Source organism: Cygnus olor, chromosome 1 (assembly GCF_009769625.2).
Source record: "Cygnus olor isolate bCygOlo1 chromosome 1, bCygOlo1.pri.v2, whole genome shotgun sequence".
NCBI lineage: Eukaryota > Metazoa > Chordata > Aves > Anseriformes > Anatidae > Cygnus > Cygnus olor.
Genome location: NC_049169.1, coordinates 88,645,979 through 88,665,828, shown reverse-complemented (window position 1 = coordinate 88,665,828; position 19,850 = coordinate 88,645,979). Strand labels below are relative to the sequence as shown.

At 37.2% G+C, this 19,850-nt stretch overlaps 2 protein-coding genes across 9 annotated transcripts in view; one reads left to right on the top strand and one right to left on the bottom strand.

The window, feature by feature from the left end:
* Window positions 1-19,850, top strand: part of ARL13B (ADP ribosylation factor like GTPase 13B) — a 49,568-nt gene that overhangs the window by 13,382 nt on the left and 16,336 nt on the right. The window lies entirely within an intron of this gene.
* On the bottom strand, window positions 1,474-18,822 carry STX19 (syntaxin 19). 3 transcript variants are annotated; one of them, XM_040568141.1, is made up of 4 exons: window positions 18,054-18,822; window positions 11,436-11,668; window positions 7,311-7,641; window positions 1,474-6,227 (listed from the first exon to the last, which is right to left on the bottom strand). In XM_040568141.1, the coding sequence occupies exon 4, from the start codon at window positions 6,136-6,138 to the stop codon at window positions 5,263-5,265; it is 876 nt and encodes a 291-aa protein (XP_040424075.1). In that variant the 5' UTR covers window positions 6,139-6,227; window positions 7,311-7,641; window positions 11,436-11,668; window positions 18,054-18,822; the 3' UTR covers window positions 1,474-5,262. The 3 variants fall into 3 exon arrangements, with proteins under 3 accessions (XP_040424075.1, XP_040424064.1, XP_040424063.1); XM_040568130.1 differs by lacking the exon at window positions 11,436-11,668; XM_040568129.1 differs by lacking the exon at window positions 18,054-18,822 and having other exon boundaries at window positions 11,436-14,686.

Sequence of the window (19,850 nt, the reverse complement as noted above, 5' to 3'; positions counted from 1 at the left end):
AAAGTTGTATCCACAAAAAATACTTTAAAATCGAGTAGAAGAGTAGGACCTTGAAAAATACATGTTTTTATTCTAAAAAGCCAGTTTTTCCTAAAGCTATTTTTTTAATGCTAGCTTTTTCCAGTAAATAACTTCCTACTCCGTCTTTGAATATTGGAATACTTTATCCTAATTTGTTTTATATCAGAACAAACAACCATCCTTTCTGACAAGTGCTGGGAATTTATGGCAAGTTATGGCACCATATGTAGTCTTAGATGTCTGTGAGTAGTGCTAGCAAGCCACCACTATGAACCACTGTTGGGTAGAAGAGTCTTGTTGTTTGATGAAGAACAAGATCCATTATTAGAGAGTTTGGGGTGCGATCTTTGTTACAGAGTGAAGCAGAGTTGGAGTCATTGGCCTATTCCACCTCTTGCTGTGTTTCTCCCATCCCAACCAACTGCATTATGGCATGCCCTAATCCCTAATAGTACACCTGTGTAGGTGGCAGCGCTGCTCTTTGCCAGAAGACAACACACTGCTGGCAGAAGAAGGGTGAAGGAGGAGACGGCTCTTGCTCCTCATCCCTCCCTGTTCTAGGGATGCACAGCAATCCTGATGCAGGGAGAAGTGGAGACCCAGGAAGAGAATGCACTAAATTGTGCAGTGTGGGCATAAAACTGGTACTTGATGCTCTGTATTATAGTACTGTGGGGATGTAAGAGTTCTGATACTGTTCAGTGCGATACTTGCATCACATTGCACTGGGACAGTGGCATCTTATTATCTATCAGTGTGTCACAACGTAACTTTAAGACCATTTTCCTAAAATGCTGATGGCTGTTATTGACTAAAAAAGGCTGTTATTGACTGTTGGTACAAATTACTTGAAGACATTAAACTTGGTGTTTAGCTTTTTTTTTTTTTTTACTGTACAGTGTTACTACTTTAATTTGTTTGCTTATGTAGGGTTTTAAAAATATTCGGGTGCTTATATAGTTAATCAGTCCAGTAAGCATGGGGAAATTGACTTGCAGAGAGTAAGACCTGGTGGTTCTTGAGCTCATGGGTCAGTTCTGCTGTCAGTGTCCTCAAGATTTATATAGGTCTGCAAGATTTTCTTCTTTTAAAACTTTATCCTGCATTTTATCAGAAAGGATCACCTGTATTTAATATTATGAATAAAAATACTGTTGAAGTATTTGAAATAAACATACAAGAGGCAATACTGAACTCCATGTGTGGATGTTCTTATATTAGGGAGATCGCTGGGCAGGTTTTTTTTAAGTAGAAAGCTACTTTCTACCTTCTATTTAGGTGATGAGGGATTATAATCTTCAATATTTCACATTTCTTATTGGAATTATAGCCTCTCTGCTTCAGTTTCTATTTGTCAGTTACACATAACTGTGTAACTATTGGAGGAAAAAAAAACACTGGAAAGTTCATTTTAATGATTACTTCAGCCTACATAATTTCAGCTCTTAATCATTCTGGATATTCATGATGTCAGTGTAATAATAGAACCTTGTGTTTAAAAAAAAAAAAACCACAACAAACTGCTCAAGTCTTGATGTCTTTCTTCTTGAAGATTCTTCAGCATGTTACTTAGATTTGTTTTGCAGTTTTCTAACAATATAAAGCTGAAAACTACTTGAATTATTTACTTGCGTATGCCTAGGCAGTTGTCTTCCTGAGTATTACTGAAGATTGAATTTTTCTTTCAGGATTTAATGTATGGCTTACATTTATTTGAAATAACTATTGTCTGTTTGTCTGGTTAGACATCTTTGTCGTGTGAAAAGGAAGGGCTAGCCCAGAAACACATTTCTCTCACAGATAAGGATGCTTGTGTGGACACTTCTGCCGTGGGGGACGCTGTGTCAGCAGGTGGTGTTTGTTGTGTTTTGGTCTTTGCTTCTGTCAACTGTGCGTGAGATAATCCTTCACAGAACTACAGTAATGCCTTCTGTTTCAAGGGCTGGGTAGGGAAAGATGGCTGCTACGTACCTTCTTTTCTAAAAGTAAGAACAGGAATGGGAGATGGGGTGGTGTTTCTGTGTATGCATACACATATGCATGTGTGTTTGTATTCGTGTGTATATATATATACACGTGTGTGTGTGTGTGTGAAAGAGCACGTTGGCCATAGCAAATTTTTCCCTGTATTGATTATGGGCTTGATTCTACTCTGCCTTTGGAACAAAAATGTGGCTCCATAAATGCAGCAGTTAGGGGAGATTATTTAATGGAATAGTATCAGTGGTGTCATTATCAGGTTTTATTTTTTTTTCTACTGTGTAAATCATCTTTTTTCACTTTAAAGTTCAGACCTCTGGTTGCACTTTAACAGTTAATCTCAGCAGTGATATTAAGCTGGGATGGAACAAATCCACGTATTTCTAAATCTAGCAATGTGAAAATAAGTTGGTAGTCCCTTGTGATAGATTAATTGCATCTGGTGGGGAAAAAAATCAAAGGCATCTAGCTCAGTTAGTGTATTGCAGAATTGCAGCGCAATTTGGTCTGAGTGTATCCAGATATAGTGGTATTGATTGTCTTTGCACAGTATAAAGAAATGTATTTAGAAATACATTCCTGTGGTGGTTTTTGTTTTTTGAAATAACTTTTTCATGTCAGTTGCACTGTTATTTTCCATTTAGAATTGCATTAGAGCACTATTTCTCATTCAGTTCCCAAAGGGGTTGTGTACAGGGCAGATGGCACTCACTGGGACAAGCAAAAATAGTCTCCATCTACTTGTTTCTCTTCTCTGCAGAAATAACTGCTGCTATAAAATAAAGCAGTGGTGTGCTTCCTGTCTTGCTAATTCAGCCATTTCATAGGAACATCTAAGTTATCTTCAGGGACTGGTTGAGTCAATGTCTAGCTGTTCTTAGCTCTTTCCCACATTTTGTAGCTCATAATATTGAGGGACACGTGAATGTAACTCATCAGAAGCTGGAAAAAGAACAAAACAAGCGGTGTGCGTAAAACAGAAGGATAAGTAGCTCTGTGAACTGCTGAACTATTAAATCGGAAAAGTAGGTTCTTAGGTACCTTATACAGTTCTTGTACTGAAGATTTGCATTCAGTTAAGATGTTAAAAGGAAACTGCTTATTAATTTTTGTGAAACAATGGGAATTTAACCCAATCCCACTGTAAAGTGTGATTTTAATTGTGATTTTAAAAAAATATATGTATATTTCCATGCACTTATGTGGGTAGGGAGGCATGTATGCCCACATTCATGCATGGAAATGGCATCACTATGAATGAAAATTTGACAAGATGGAATTAAAAAAAAAGAAGTACAAAGGAAATACAAAGTAAATAGAGATGGAAGGATGATACAAGTGCTGTTGATAGGCTGGTGTAATTGAAGCCTGGAGGGTGTGTAGCCAACAGTCTGACCTGAATTAAGCTGATACAAAAAGAAATAGGAGTTTGCCTCTTATCTAATCCTTGCTAGCATCTTTGGACTGGATTCCATTGCAAGTCCTCCAGGCATGAAGTGTTAGCAGCTGACACAGTCAGTTTAGCTGTCTGTAGATGTGGAGTATCTGGCATCCATAATCTATACGGATTAAACTAGGCTGCAATTTAAAGCTTTAAAAGGAGAATTAATTAAAATGATGGTAGGTCTAAATCTTTCAAGGATGTTTCAGTCAATACACACTATTGCCTTCTTCTGTGTGTCCTGTATCCATTTTACTAAGGTAAAGTATTCCTATTTCCCTTGACTTATAATACTAATTTAGGCATCAGTCTTGCACTCTTAAATGAGGATCCTAGGTTTCTATAAATAGCAGAATTTCATAGGACCATTTAGTGTTCTGGAAACCCCCAGGTGGTTCTTCTGGCCACTCCTGTAGCAGTGCAAATAAAGGTCTGGCCTCGCTACAGAAAAGACAGTGAAGACAAATGTTGATTACACTACAGTGAGTCCAGGCTAGTCAGGGGCTGGAGCATGTGACATAAGGAGAGGCAAGAGAGCTGCATTTGTTTCAGACTTCAGAAGAAAACAAGGAGGGGAAATCTTACCGCTGCCTACCAGTACTTATTAGGGAGGTGTGGAGGAAACAGAACGTGGCTCTTCTCAGAGAGGTGCTGATAGGCTGAGAAGTGGTGGACAAGAGGTTCTACCAGGGAAATGCTCGTTCTGATAAGACCAAGAGACTGAGCAAGATGTTGGTCTGGATGTCACCCAGAAATTCCTTCTGACATAATTCCCTGGTTCCAGGTTATAGAATTTTTTGTAATGATTAATTTTTTTCATTTATTTTCTAATTAATGAAAGTGAGACTGCAGAAGCAACTGCATATTTGTATAGGCCAGGCAGCAGTAAGAACGCATCTTATCACGGAGTAATAGAAGTATCATTTTCCCCCACCATCACGGGGTAGGTGTCTACCTAGGTAGTTGAATAATATAAGTATCTCTGTGTCAGTTTGTTAATAATTGGTTTCTCAGCAGGATGCTGACAAATGGTTTGATGTGGTCTTCTGCTGCTAATGACCTTTGATGTGCTCAGAAAATATCAACTCAAAACCTATTTGTAAGAAATACAAGAAGATGCTATTAAATAAATAACCAGATATGTTTTGCGTGCTCCAAAACAGTGCATGCTGTCCTACTACAATTTGGGCATTATTTCATGATATCAGGATGGCCTGTGAGTAACCTCCTGTAGAAGCAGCGCTCAAATAGTCCTGATAACCAAACACAAAGTCAGAAAACAGTTTAGGTATCAGGTTCTACATTGTTGTTGAGGATGTCTACTTTGTGTAGATTTTACTTGTAGAACTGCAGATTCTTGGGAAAAAAAAAAGAACCAAGAAAATATGAGTGCTAAAAACAAAAAACAGCAAGGCAATTAAATAAATACTGAATATTATTTTATAAAAGGTAATTCAACCAGTTTTATGAATCTTGTCTGAGATTAACAATCCTTTTGATGTTTCCCAAAAGCACGGGAGACGTTGCAACGTTGTTTTGGCTTCTTATGAGCAGAAGAACAAGAAAGCGTCACTCGTCTCCTTTGATCCTTCCTTCTAGTTCATGTGTTTCTGTGAAAATCGTAAAATTCAGGGACAGATGAAGATCTCCTTGCATTCTTCTAACTCAGTTTGGAAAAAACAGATGCAGTTTTTCCTGAGACGTGTGTGGAAGGAGAAATAGGAAGAAAAATGAATCAATAGAAGGATTCTGAGGCTGCCTAATAAGGAACTTTTATTAAATAGGAACAGTTGCTGCTTCAAATGTTTTTTTTTCCTTTGTCATTTGCAGCATGGACAACACCAGCAGCATATTGCTTTGCAAGGGTTTCTTTTCCGATACTTGACTGCAAGTCCAAATTTTTCTCTAGATATTTGAGTGTATTCTTGAGTGTTGTTCATACTGATCTCAATGTTGTTGATCATCTCCCCTTGCTCCTCTACCAGAAGCGATATCTGGATAAAAAGTTCCTTCAAGTCTTTGATCTGGTTCTCCAGACTGACTAGTTCTTTGTGTCTCTGTTCAATCTCTGAAAGTTGAGCTTTCGTAATTTTGACTTCAGTGAGTAGGTTTTCATTGAAAATATCCCATTTTCCTTGTTGAAGCATGTCATTGACTTCTTCCTCAGATACCTCCTTACCAGCTACTTCAAGCTGACGAACGATAAATCTTCTGCATTTCTCTTGCTTGACTGTTATAGCTTCGTTGTAGGAGAGCATAGCATTTAGGTAACACCGGGATAGGAAAGCATGCTGGGAAGCTAGAATTCTTACTATGGCAGATGATAACCCATGTTCGCTTTCAGCTTTTTTCACTGTTTTTGACAGTTCGTCCAAACCCTTTCTTACGTGTTCTGCTTGAACTTTGATTTCTCTTGCTATGTTAGATTCCTTTTTGAGAACACTGAACCTTCTCATTGAAGATACTAGGCTCTTTTGTTGTTGACTAAATTTATGAACTTCGTCCACCAAATTATTGATTTCATTCTGAAGCTTCTGGATTTCATGGAAATGCCTTTCAGTTATGGGCTCCCTTTCGTAAATAATGGCCTGCTGTTCAAACTCTTCCTGCTCTTCTTGTACAGGTGGGTGGTTGTTTTCTCCAACTATCTGTAGTTCCTTAGCTCTCAGTTTAAGCTCTTGGAGGCGGTCTCTCATGGTTTTTGTACTCAGTTTTTCTTAGCTTGTTTTTTTCCTCTCTTGCAAGACAGAGAGTTAACTCCAATATCCAATATTTTCTTAGTTCACTGTAATCAAAGTGTAACAAAAATCCATGTTAGCAGTTGTCCATATGCATCAAAAGTAGCTTTGGAGATCAGAGCTATTTCCCTCTGTACAGAGGTAAAATACAAGCAGCAGCAAATCAAAAGTGAGTAGGCGTTATGATTAAATGTACAAGATAGGTATTGTCAGGGTATTCTGCCCTTTAACCCAGTTTTTGTAGGGCTTATTCTCATAACCAAGCGTTTTTTATTTATCTTCAGAGGGGTACAGCTAAGTTTTCTCTCAGCTTCTTTGTTATCTAGTGTTTTTTCCACATACAGTGATTTCAAGCCTGATCCCATTTTTGTGATAAATTTATAGTGTAGGATCCAGAACCTAGAATATCCAGGAATTTGGTATGTGGAGAGGACTTTTATTTGGGGGAGGAAGAGAGGAGTAACTCAAATTCTTATTTTACCATAATTAATCATTTGAAAGAAAAGTAATGTTTTTGGTGTTTTTTTTTTTTGGGGGGGGGGGAGGAGTGTGAGTTCTTTATTCTTGGTTTCTCAGTTGGAAAAGTACACTTCAGCCATAGAAGCTGAGACAGTCTAGGGAGTCAGTTTTGACTTGAGTAAACTATTTTAGGCTTTTAGTTTAGCCATGCTGAATTTTTCTTTTTTCCTTGGCTTCATTTGCCTGTGGAGTTAAACTGATGGTAACTGAAGTAGTAAACTCTACAGCAAAACAGAACAGCAGAACTCTAACTATGAAAATATGTATTTTTTTAATGTCTGCGTTTTCGTAGAAGTGGACCCAGTATCATTTATGTTGGGACTTGAAGATTTTGTAAGCCACTTTTGAATTTTTCTATTCTTACTTTGTCATTTGTGATCTTTAATAAATTTTATACAAATGTACTCTGTACACCATATTAAGATACAATTCAGTAATGTTTCTTGTTTAACAGAAAGTGGACTTAGTGATGTTTTCTACCTTAGCTGTTGTGTGAGCTTCACTAGAGATAGTTAAACTCCAGTTATGTTAACAGAGATCTTAGTGTGATATTGAAGTTTTTTTTATGGCAAATGATTTTTTTAGAAAATGTTAAAAACAAACAAACATACCTTTCAAATGACTGTGGGTATAACGCTCAGCCTGGCCTGTGCGGTTATTCTAAATTTCCCTTTTTGCTTTCAAATAAAGAAAAAAGTCCTGTAAATATTTCAGAAGCTTGCTTGAAGACATATTCCATGTTAAAAACAATCAATCCAAAAAAATAAAAAAAGAGAAATTGTCAGCTTGATGTAGCTGTTCTATAACTATATGTCCACAATAAAAATTAAAAAATAAAAATTAGACTGTTGAATGGCTGCCTGTGTTATTGAACACAGCAATATCCATGGAGGTACATCTGTAATGTGTTATGCACCTAGGTGGAACATTGACCAAGGAGCCCTGAAAAACAGAAGTGATAAAAATGAATATTTTGGAATGCAAATACTTCTTTAAGTTTGGAGAAAGAAAGAAAGAACACTTGAACACTTTTATATTAAAAGGAGCAAGAGCTTGGGAAGGGCTGTTTGTGGGTGTTTAAGTGAGAACGCACGGTTCTGGGATTTAAAGTTAATTGTGCCATGTCCTAGGCTCTGGACCAAAAGACTTTTCAGTAATTTTGACACACAAATGTGAATGTTGTAGTCATTTTTTCCTATGATTGTCATAAAATTAAGTCTTTTTGAAGAGTATTAAGGTTTATTTGTTTGAATTTGTATGTAGCACCTCCACTCAATTTTTAAATATTTCTTTTCTTTGTGAGCTTTTGTTTAGCTAACTGAGGTGCCTGGAATGTTACAGGTGGTAGGGGCCTGGATAGGAGTTTTGAAAAGGACTAAAACATTTTTTTCATCAAATAACTTAGGCAAAGCACTACTTTCTCATTGAAATATTCTTTTAAGTTTTAACTTGGCTTTTCAAAATTCACATACTGAAGGAAGGGCATTTGGTAGTAAGACGTTCTATGATGTACATTTTCATTACGTGGAGCATAACCTCTAAACCCTAGCAGGCAGCTTCCAGAAGTCTTCAAATATGAATCATATTAATGAACTTCAGTTTAAGGAACGAATACTAAACACACACACCCTGCACCCTTTTGTGCAGCAACTGCAAAGCTTATCTTTTATTAAAATGCTTTTTGTCATGGTTGTTTTAGAGCTGCTACTATTGATTGCTTTTTTCATCCTCTGCTCTGTATACAAAGGGGCTGCTTCGTTCTGTACAAATCAAACGTATTGGTCATTACTGCTTTGAAGTAGACTGGCATTGGATTTTTCTTTTTAGTTTAAAGATTTGTAAAAATATAATCAAGAGTTACTTTGTAGCTAGCAGTTAGCTTGAGACTAGCTTGCATGCAGTGCTGTCCAAGTGAAGTCACAGATCTCTGTTCAGCACAAAATTTCAGCCAAAGGGCCTAACTAGTAATTTTCCATTACAAAATGACTGTGAAACCTTTGAAATCAGATACTGGCTGTACTGGGCCCGAGATAGAAAATACAAAGCTGTAAGCTGTATGCGCAGCAATAAAATGAGCAGTTTGGTCTTTCAGGGTTGCGTGCTTAAGCTGTAACTGCCTTTTTAAAAGATATAACAATTCAGAAATTCTTCAAGGGTTGACACGTTTGTGTTAATCCCAAACTGTTCAGTGCATCTCAGTTACTCAGAGCAAGAATTGCTTCCTTTAGATACGTCTGCCTGATATGACAGCTCACCATGGTACCGAGGGTGGATCATCTCTGTTAAGCATTTCTGTTGATTTCCTTAGGAAGACTCCGCACCTTTGATGCATGTATGCTTATGTTTAGTATTATGTAACTCAGCACAAAGTCTTTTGTTTTAATTGAGAGAGTTTTTCCATTGCGTAGGCTTCATAAAATTCAACTATTATAAAGTTCAACTATTTTTAATTGTAGGAAAGACAGTATTTTTTTCAAACTTCCCATGAATGTTTTCCTTGGGCTAAGATCAAGAATGGAAAAATCTTGGTAACAAGTGAAGTGTTCAGGTCCGTGAGATTTCTATTTAGGGTCTTCTGGACAAGTCAAACATCAGACATGGTTCTTCCATAGGGTTATTCAGCCATTAATGGTAAACAGTGCAGTAGTATCTTCTGGCTGTTTTTAGAGGTTTCAAGGTAGTCTTCTGAAATAGTACCGTTTTAAAACTGAAATCCCAATTCTAAGGATTCTTTTTAGAAAGCAAATGCAGATAATAAGTAATAATAAGTAAGCAAATCCGTCTTATCCAAAAGGATGCATTTTGTAATAGATGCAAAGAATCAATCCAGTAACCTGTCAACATGCAAACAATTTTGTTACATTTGAATAGCTTCAAATGCCACTGCTGGGGTTTCTCTGATCCCTTATGCATATTTAAAATCCATAAATAGGTTTTTGCATAATCTAAGTCATGGAGCTGAACACTGTGAACATGTTTTCCACAGATTTAAATCTGGCTGTCTGCAGGAGGATTAGCTGAAAAACAAAACTTTAAATGCTACAGAAATTGATCATGAGAGAGAATGTTGATATTGTACAGTAGTGTGGATTTCCCTTACTGTTTCTGTTGTTGTTGTTGATGTCTCCCTCTCCTTTCCCCCCATGCCTTAATATCTGAACTTAACATTTGTTGATTTACTGCAAGAGAATTCCAAAAGCCTGGTAGCTATTAGAAGTTAGGTAACTGTACTGAGACTTACAATCAAGCGAGCTTGCAAGTAATTTTTTGGAAAGTACTACTTTGGGGTGGAGAAAAACGCAAGTTGTATTTATTTTATTACAGTAATTCCTCTGAATTGCTTAACTTGCCACGGTGTATCTCCCCACAGCAGAAGAGAGGCAATTTCTTCAAGGTAACATTCTTTTGAAATGTTTCAGAACTGCTTGGCACCACCAAGGCTGCTGCAGAGAAAGTTCAGTGTGGGGCATGCAAAAGGAACCAGGAGTGCTAAACAAGGCTTCACAGAAGTGACCTGACAATCTGTTTTAGTACAGCCTAACACATCTGTTGACCCATGTTAATTTAACGTGCCTCAGCAATTCTGTGCTTAAAAGCAAGTTCTAATGGCACCATTTAATGCTTATGTGAGCTGGCAAGACTTCTTGTGTCTAAGGAAATTCAAGTAATTACTGAAAAGCTCTAAAACATACATGCAGTCATGCAGTTACTCCAACAGAACACAGTTCAAGTTCTCCAAAAGATAGTTAACATTTTTTCATGTGCTCAGTCTGCTGTGACTTGAAAGTGAGTCAACCACAGGACCATAAGAACTGAGCTTCATGTTCAGTTTGTATCTCTATTAACAACTAATGTCTACTTTTTGATGTTTTGGGTTCATTGGTCTTGAAATATTTGAATTCCTTTGGGAAAAAAAAAGCAATAGAATTGTGTGACTGTTAGGGGACTCTTTGCAAGGCGTGAATCATATCACCACCAGTTATCTGCAGATGGAACGGTTTCTTCTCAAATATCAAACTTGTAAAGAAGTGAGCAGAAAACACTTTGGGTAGTTAATTATGTTTTTTTTTTTTCTTGTTTAAACATCAGGCTCACTAAGAAGTGGAATGTAAGCAATTGAACCCCAGTTTCATATCTTCCATCCTATCTGGCTTGCCTTCAAAACCTGCCTCTGAATTTGCTTGCCAGTAAGTGTGGTTGATTATACTGGCAGCTGAAACACATGCTGGTTTCAAATAAATAAGGATGTCTTCATGATGAAGATAACCTTGGAAATTGTCCGCTTGACTTTTTGAATGTTCCCTAACAAACTTTGTTCATATAGTGAGTCCTTGTTGTTGTCCTTTGTGTTTGTGTATATGTATAGGGGCACATCTTGTTCTTTCAGTTGAGATGAAAAACACATTGTTGAAGTTTTGGCCAATACAGAGAGAATATGCCTACTCCTTTATAGAGTCGAGAAAGGAAATAAGTGGATGGAAAGCACCTGAGTGACTCGGTGTCCCCTACATTTAAATAAGAATACTTAATCGGTGATTAAAATATCACAGCTTAGCACATCCTCAATGGCCTTATCAGGCATTTTCTTCACTGATGATTGGAAAAGGGGTTAGAACAGCTTAAAGCAGTAAAGGTGAAACAAATCAGTAGGTGGCAGAGCATTAGCTTGCTGAACTGCAGCTTCATGTTGTTGGCTAAGTTCAGAAACGGCTCTGAATGCTCTTACATATACAAACCTGAAGAGCATCAGCGAGGTCTGTCCATGTTTCTGGCCATTCCTCAGACATAGCTGCTGCTGCATTTTCTTCTATTTGAGTTAACCCATGCTGAAACCTTGTTTGGAACCAGGATCTCAAGCTGCAGGCTAGTCTTTAAAAAAGATACTGTGTAGATATGGAGTCCCTCTTATATGGCTGTAGTAATTCAGGCAGTCATGTGTTGCTGTGCACTTTCTGGGTACAGTTAAAAGCTGTGTGATATTGAAAACATAGCCAAAGATCAGACTGGGCTACAGGATGGATAAAGGGAGCAGGACGTAGGGAGTAGGATGGGAGTAAGGAAGGGAACAAGACAGTCTGTAGGAGTGAGAATCAGGCCCAGTTTTGCCTAGCACTAAGCTGTTTTCAGAGTTTAAGGATTATTGACCTGCTTTCATAAGCATACTCTATTCGGGGGAGGGAGGGAGGAGGAGGAATGCACATGCTGCATTTCATTTTGGTCATGCTGGCATACCTTATCTCCTAGAAGGGCTTTTCCCAACACCCCACTATTTTTATCATGCAGATCCACTGGTGATTAAGTTTGTATTTGTTTTGGTAGGCATCTTTATAGCTGACAGGTTTAGGAACACAGTTTTCACATCCTTGTCAAATGTTCTAAGGGTACTGCAAGAATCTTTGACTTTTTATAACTTTAATTTGTTACTCATCAGGGAATCTCTCCAAACTGATGACATGTGGCTAGGCAAGTCTTGATAAAGACAATTACCTCTGCCTAGGAGAATAACAGATCCTGATTAATAGACCACCATTGTTAATTTGTCATGATGATAAAGTTTGTCCTAAATTCTTTTCAATTCTTTTCAAAATGTTCATTTACATCAAATTCACTATCTCCTTTGTTTAAAATATATATATTTAAAGGTTCTTGTGCTTAATTGCGAAGCAGCCATTTAGAATATTCTTTCATCTGTCTACTTAGTCTATAGACCCATTTATCAGGGAGTGTATATACAAAAATGATATTTGGTATGCATTAAGTTAAAAGGCATATGTGAAGTAGTTAAGCTGATCTTATGGAACTCTTGTTACTGGTTGTCATTAGATTCAGTGGCTTCTTTTGGGGGTCTGGTGTGTTGTTCTTTGTGCTTTTTGTTTGTTTTTGTCTTTTTCCTGATTTACCAAAAACTCCTGTTTAGGTTCCATAGTTTTATTTGCTGTTTCTAGATTATTGAGTACCTTTATTAAAATGTCTGATACAAAAGAAGACTCTGTATTTGATCTTTGATTTAATTTGTATGCTGCCAATGTTAGTTTTAGTATGCTGAGGTCCACTGGAAGAGGAAGACTTGCAGACAAGCAAAGGACAGAATTCTCTCTTTAAAGCTCTGAGGTGTGTAATCTCTGTTCTACATCACACTCTATTCATTACCTCTGCTGAAACAGCTTTTTTTTTTTGACTGCAGCAAAAATAAGGGTCAGCTTGTTTTTCTGCCCTGCCCCTTAGTTATGAAGGGCACAGGGTAGAGAATGCTTTGAGGCAATGTGTCCCAAAGGAATTTCAGGTTAAAAGTAAATATTTTTTGATCAATTTCCAGGCTGCAGTTGTCTTACAGCTCTGTTATATGGTGTATAACTGGTTTTTGATAGCAGTGTCTTCGAGTAACTGTGGTTTTGAATTAAAATTTCAGTTTGCTAAAAAGCCTGTGCTCTTATATATTCTCCCAAGAAAAGAAGGAACCTGTTTGGTGTTCTGGAATCTTGCATTATTGCCCCAAGATATATTTTAAGGAACTAAGAAATCTTGCTACAGGTTATGTTTATTTTCTCCTTTGTTTATTAAAAAAAAAAAAAAAAGGAAGAAAAAAGTTTCCATTAACTTGTCTTGCAAACAAACATGCTTAAGCCAAGGATTATCGGGAAGCAAGGTGGTTGGATGAAATTATCCTCTTATATCATCTCTGTCTTAAGATGATAATTCCTTGGAAAAACATACTTAAGAATAGTTCTAAATTCAAGTTTCTGTTTGTGGGAAGTGTGGGAGTTGTTCAACAGGAAAATATCAAGGACAGAGAGCTTGCCCTGGCTATAAACCTGAAAAAAGATGCCATTTATATGTGGAAGGTAGCTGATTAGTATCAGAGTATAGTATATGATAGTGTAAAATAAATAACATTTTCAGTGCAGGGGACTTAAATGTTAATAGATGTCTCATTCTTAAGAAATACTAATATGTAAAGGTCGTTTGCTTTCTTCAGTCTTTGTCTCTGGGAAATAGGCTGTAGTGTGTTGCCTCTGGCATAGCTCACAATGTGACACTGAGGAAATGCATTCTTGCTTCTTGTCCCCTTGAGAGAGTATCATCCAACATAACTGCCACAAAGCTACCAGGTAAACCCAAAATGACCGATATGGAGGAGAATAGGAACAGCGCATTTGAAGCTAAGGAGTTGGGGAGTTCTCTAACTAGTGTGACATAGTCATGGGAAGGGAAGAAACATTGAAACAGTATGAATGTGTGGTTCAAATAGAATAAAGCAGGTCTGAATATTCAAGGAGTACACGAGTCAGGTAAAAATGAGTCCAGGATTGATGGAAAAGTGTCACAAAACCCTGCTGCTGGAGTAAGCACTCCAAGGGAGATGGGGTTGGGGCTACGGAGTAGACCTTAGTTATTTAAAATAATTTAGATGTTCTTTAGCTGTTGGCCAGAAATTCATAACGTGCTCATGTTGTTGGAAATGTAGTTGTCTTATGTCGATTTTTATGGTGTTGCATGATATAGGAAAAGAATCCTAGGAGAGAAAAGGATAAACAAGTAATAGAAGTTAGATCTTAGCGTTAGTAGGGTGGGAAAATATAGTAGGTTGTGAATCATCTATATTAAAAGCTTTTATACTTTCAAAATCTAGTCCATTCCAATTAGAAAAACGTGGTGATGTTGCTTTTTTTTAATGAAGCATTTGGTTCAGAGATGCACAGTGAATAAGAGGCAAAACTAGGATTGTGCCTTGGAGTTTAATAACATGTTATGAATGTGTGGAAGACCTGAGGAAAGGGATATACCACTCTTTCCATGTATGCAGGCAATGATTCTCATGTTCTCTATAGAAACTTTAGATAATGAAAGGTGGTAATGTCATGCTTTTGTACTGACATAAGTCACAGTTGCAGGTGCAGTATGTATCATGAAGTCCTCACTGACAAAACAATGATCTCACTCTGCAAATCAGTTAGTCTATATTCTTTCCAATTGGTAAGGGATTGGAGTATCCCTTGATTTAAAGTAAAAATTAATTTATTTAATATTCTTATGATATTTCACCTATAAACTAAAGATCTACTGTCAGTAGTGCTCTTTAAGAGAGTTCAAAAAAAGAGCAGTAAAAAGAAGTAAATGTATCATTGGAGATCCCTGTTTTTTTATTTTCAGACAAGAATAATCCTAGAAATCAACACCATTGTTGGTTTAGATGGTACAAATATGATGGCCACCTACAAGTCACAGCAATCCAGATAGAAAATCATTATCTCCTCTGCCAAAAATGACATAATGAAGGTCCATATATATACCATATATATTGGTCTATTTTAAGGCAGAATTTGAAAGTAAATTAGCAACAGGAGAAGGGGCTGCAGCAGGATGGAGAACGGATGAAATTGTTTCCGTTTAATAGGATGTATAGTTTGATCTTCTAGTTAGCAGCTTTCTCTAAAACTAGAGTTGCTATACATCTGTTCTAAGATTTTTTCATCCTGGTAGTTGCAGGCACAAAATTTGTACTGTGCAAAATCCCACCTAGTTTTCATTCCCATTTCATCTGTCAGACTATATAGCTAAGTACTGCAGCCTTGGAACTCATCTTTAACAAATGTAAGGATTTCTAGGCAGTTTTAATTTTATTTTATATATATATATATATATATATATATATATATATATATTTTACGGGTAACTTGATCAAACAACTTGACTTTTTGCCTTGGTATTGATATATCAAATACAGTATAAGAAAATAATTCATATTTGCAGGTTTTCTACATCTTATATGAAAATAGGTGGCAGTATAACTTACTGTCATTGCGTTTGGAGTTACATACCTGGAATTTGAACATAGTATTGTGGTTGTGAGCTCAGATCTCACTGGGCAAACCTATTTGATTAATAGGTAGGATTAAACTGATAGCAGAGCGTTGTGTCAGAGAAATGCACTTTTAGTAAATAGGAATGTGATTCAGGCATAAGGTGGGAATGTGGCCACTTACCCAGAGTGAAACAAATGATAATTGTCATTCTTTTGACCGCTTCAAAAGGTAGTATGAGAATAAAGTTTCTCTAGAGTTGCTTAGAGATACTGTAAACAGGATGAGTTTAGAATCCTACATTTAGATAAATGTGAATAGTTAAGTGACCTGGAGGAACTGGTTAGGGAAAGGTTGAATTAGAGAAATTTATCTTCTTGCAACTACATACACACAAACTCTTAACTGATGTTTATAGGCAGATAATCCTGGAGCTCCTCGTTCACTAGATTTTCAGTACAGTTTACCCTAATATTCAAAGTATTGTTTTACATAAGAATTGAAGGCATGAAAAGCAGACTAGGGAAATGAAATATTCAGTGTATTTGAGAAAAAGCCTAGTATCAATTAGTAAAAAGTTACTGATGAGTTTGTAACTGTTGTCAACAATCCAGAAGGTGCCTAAAATTAGGGCAGCTGCTTAGAGTGCCAAAGAATATAGCTTAAGATCTGTTAAGAGCCACTATTTCTGTAGTTAAAAGTTGTTAAAGGCAATTGCAGAAAAAGAAGGAAACTCAATCTTAGAGTGCCTTACAGTTTCCATGGGAGACCTGAAACTGTTTTCTAGTTCTCCTGTGTGCTTGTTTGTTAAAAGTAGCAAGAACTTTTGTTTTCTGTGACTTCCTCAAAAAGCCAGTAAACTGCCAATAACTAGAGAGGAAAGAACAGACAAAATCTGACAAACTCGCATTTTTCTGCCTGTTTGTGGATCGGTTCAAGTTGCATGGATGTGAACGTAAGCAAAACAAAACAAACCTTCTCCTGCTGTAACTTCTCTAGTGTGTGTTGTCCTAGTGATTGCTGTCCACAGGATCGTCCAAGAAAAATAAATGGAAGAGAAATGAAATTTTGAAGGAAATCGGTAGAACAGTATTTCTAAAAGGCCGACTACAGAAGAAAAAAGATAGCATTGTTCTTTCCTTGTGTCGATTGCTGTGAAGTTCAAAGGTTCTTCCTCTTGCCTTTGTGTTTCAAGGAATCCCGGTTCAGTCAGTCTCAAAGCGATGGCTCCTTGAAGCAGCCTTAAAGCCTAATATTTTTGAGCTCACATAAATCATTCTCATAATGATACATTTTCTTTAAGTTACTTTTACTCGAGACTGACAGTTCTGACATTAATATTTTGACCTTAGGGATACTTTGCTCCTGCTTCCTCATAGATGTTTATGGCCAGTGCATATGTTTGACTGAAAATTTTGGATTTGTGATAACTGACTGTGATTAAACCCTAAAGCAGCATCTGAGACACTTAGAGATTGCTTCCTACAGCATGTCTCTACAGTACTTAGTTTTGTGTTGCTGCTGTGGGGGAATCCCATACAAAATGCACAAGTTGGTAAGCAAGTGTTTAAAAAACAAACAAACAAAACCTCCAAGCTAACAAAACAAGAAAGCAAGCACATATGGGCACACTCATGCAAAACGCTATCACCCTGAATAAAGAAACCACTGCCCTTTCTCTAACGCTTGGATTTTTGATGAAAGCTGAGATACAAATGCTTTTCATATTGGATTTTTTCAACAAATCTCTTGGATTGTGAAGTAAGTTTTAATGCTGATTTGTTTACTACTTGCTCAGTAACGTTTTAGAAATAAGTCAAGGAGTGCACATAGTTCACATTCAGACATTGTTTTTCACTGGCATGTCTTCAGGCTTCTGAGGGAAATATTGTTATTGAACTGTAGATGTCAGTTGTGCCAATGCACACATACACTCCCTTTCCACACTGTTTCCCATGACTCCAAAAATAAAGTTCAAAGCTCTCTAGTTGCTTACAAAAAACCCTACTTGATATAAAAGCAGTTGGTGCCTTCCTTTCTTTATGAAAGAAATGGAGAAAAGTTTGTTGTTACACTGTGAGGGTTCCAAATATACTTCGTGAGATTGAAATAAGCGAAGCATGATTTTATATATGAAAGCTTTTCACTCAGCCACCTTAATGTGATAAGCTAACAGACGTGCTCTCCAGAGCTTTCAAGTGTGTTTTTGATATATACTTCCTATAGTTCTTAAACACAAAAGATTGCTGTATGTGAAGTTCTACTGACTTGGAAAATTAGAATCAAGCTCTATCTATCCTTTAAGATAATTCTGACATATGCACCAAAGGAGGAGGTTTTATGCATAAAACTTGCCTCAAAACCTAGCATTCATGTGCATGAACAGTAGTGTTCTGAGGCTATATTCACCCAAAGAAATACCGAATTATTTTCAGGGTAGACATCCACTATTTGTGTGTTTTGACACTTAGACGCATTTCTTTTCTAAACTACACAGACTTTTTCTGATATTTGCGGCCTTATAAACATTAAGTAAAAAAAAAAAAACTTTACCTTTTAATCCTGTGCTGGTGGCAGTCTTTCTGTGTTATCCTTTACAAACGAACTCCTGACGGTAAGCTCCAGCATAATCTGAAAAACATTGTTTTGAATATTTGCCTGAGTAACATGTCTTGAGTGGCATTCCAGTAAGTATTTTCTGCATGCCTTCTGCTCCTAGTTCTTAAATAATTGTCCAAGGGATCATCTTTGAGTGCGGCGGTGCGAGAGAGAAGCTGACTTCTGCAACTCCAGTAGACAGGCAAATTGATTACTTTCTACTTGGGGAATCTGGTTCTGCCTGTTTGCGACCCAGCCTAGCTGCGAGGCGGATCGCTCTCCTGGAGTTGGCCAATAGTAGGAAGTGTCCAGGACTGGCTCCCTAGATAGAGACCTGGTGAGCTGCAAGCATAGCGCTGCCTACCTCTGAAGCACAAGAGCTAAGTGCACTAATTGCTTTCTTCTACACTGAAGCATGAAGGAAAAAGAAAGCAAGGTTGTGGGTCTGTTCATACACTTACTTAAAAGGGGGAAAAATCCAGCATTATAGTACCCTCTATAGCAGTAAGTATCTCAATAATATTTTAATTACTTTCATAAGTTTGCCATAAAGGCTGAAGTGGAACAGGGAGTACACCAGGAAACACATGACCTGTGCTAAATCAGTTCTTGGGGAGCATAAGGTGGAGACTGCTATTTGGATATTTTGCTTACCCAGATAGAGCACTTCAGCTCTAGCTGTTGAAAACAGCCAGTACTGCAACATAAGTTCTATGGAGAAAATCGAAGATAATTGACCCAAAAGCAAATTGTATGCTATTCAAGTTATTCGAGGCTGAAAATCAGCAGGTACTGCAAGTTATAGGGCATTCGTGTCACACTTGAACTGAGCTATGCAGCTTACCAACATTTCATTCTGCTTCAGCTGTGGTTTGTAGAATGTGCAGTCCAGTAACACAGTAAGCTGCAGTTATTTAATCTCGAGATGAGAAAGGAATAGGCTGTGGCAACAAAGTCTGCAATCAGAAATATTTTCTTCAATCAGGTCAAGACAGGAACTGACAGCACTACTAAGGAACGCTTTTTGAGACTAGGGAAAGTCCAACAGGATTTTCAGACTGTGACAAAGATAGGTTAAATGAAAAAATAAAGTGGAAATAATTGGATAATTATGTCCAGTCCTTTAATTACTCTTCATGTCTTTCTTGAATTCCATTTCAGTTTTTCCCTAGTTTAGCCGTGTTTAATAGCCACATACTGGGATGACGTTACTTGTTTTCGCTGTTTGTTGAGAAGGAACAGTGCCAGAGTATCATATTTAACATGTCATTGGTTCTGTATATGAATTGCAGAACCGTTAGGAAATCTCTGCACTAAATCGTACAGTGTACAGAGTACAGTAGAATTAGTCTTTTTGTCGAGAAGTGAGAATGGATTATTTAAATCGGGTGGGGGTGAGGAGGGCCTTGTGCTTTTTCTAGCTCTGCATGCAAGTCAGCAAAGTTTTGATCATTGGTACGATGTAGGAGATTTTATCCCCAAGCTGATGATAAGTGTGTGAATCTTTTGGACTGCAAATCATTCTTAAGACTGTTGAAAATCATGAGAAAGTTGTTGTGTTTGGACATTTAAAAAACTGTCTTTCCCTGGTCTCCTTTGTACACAATCCTTGAAAGGAAAGACTGTGAAATTAGTGGTGACAAGCAATGTTTTTTAGAGCTGCAGATGTAACACGGATTTTTCTTTTTATATTTCTTGGAGGTTAAAAACTCTTAAGAGTAAAATGATTAAGAACTGAGGTTCTCATACTGC

Bases quoted from the DNA above. Each gene is read 5' to 3' on its own strand.
- STX19 (XM_040568141.1), bottom strand. From the start codon at position 6,138: ATGAGAGACCGCCTCCAAGAGCTTAAACTGAGAGCTAAGGAACTACAG.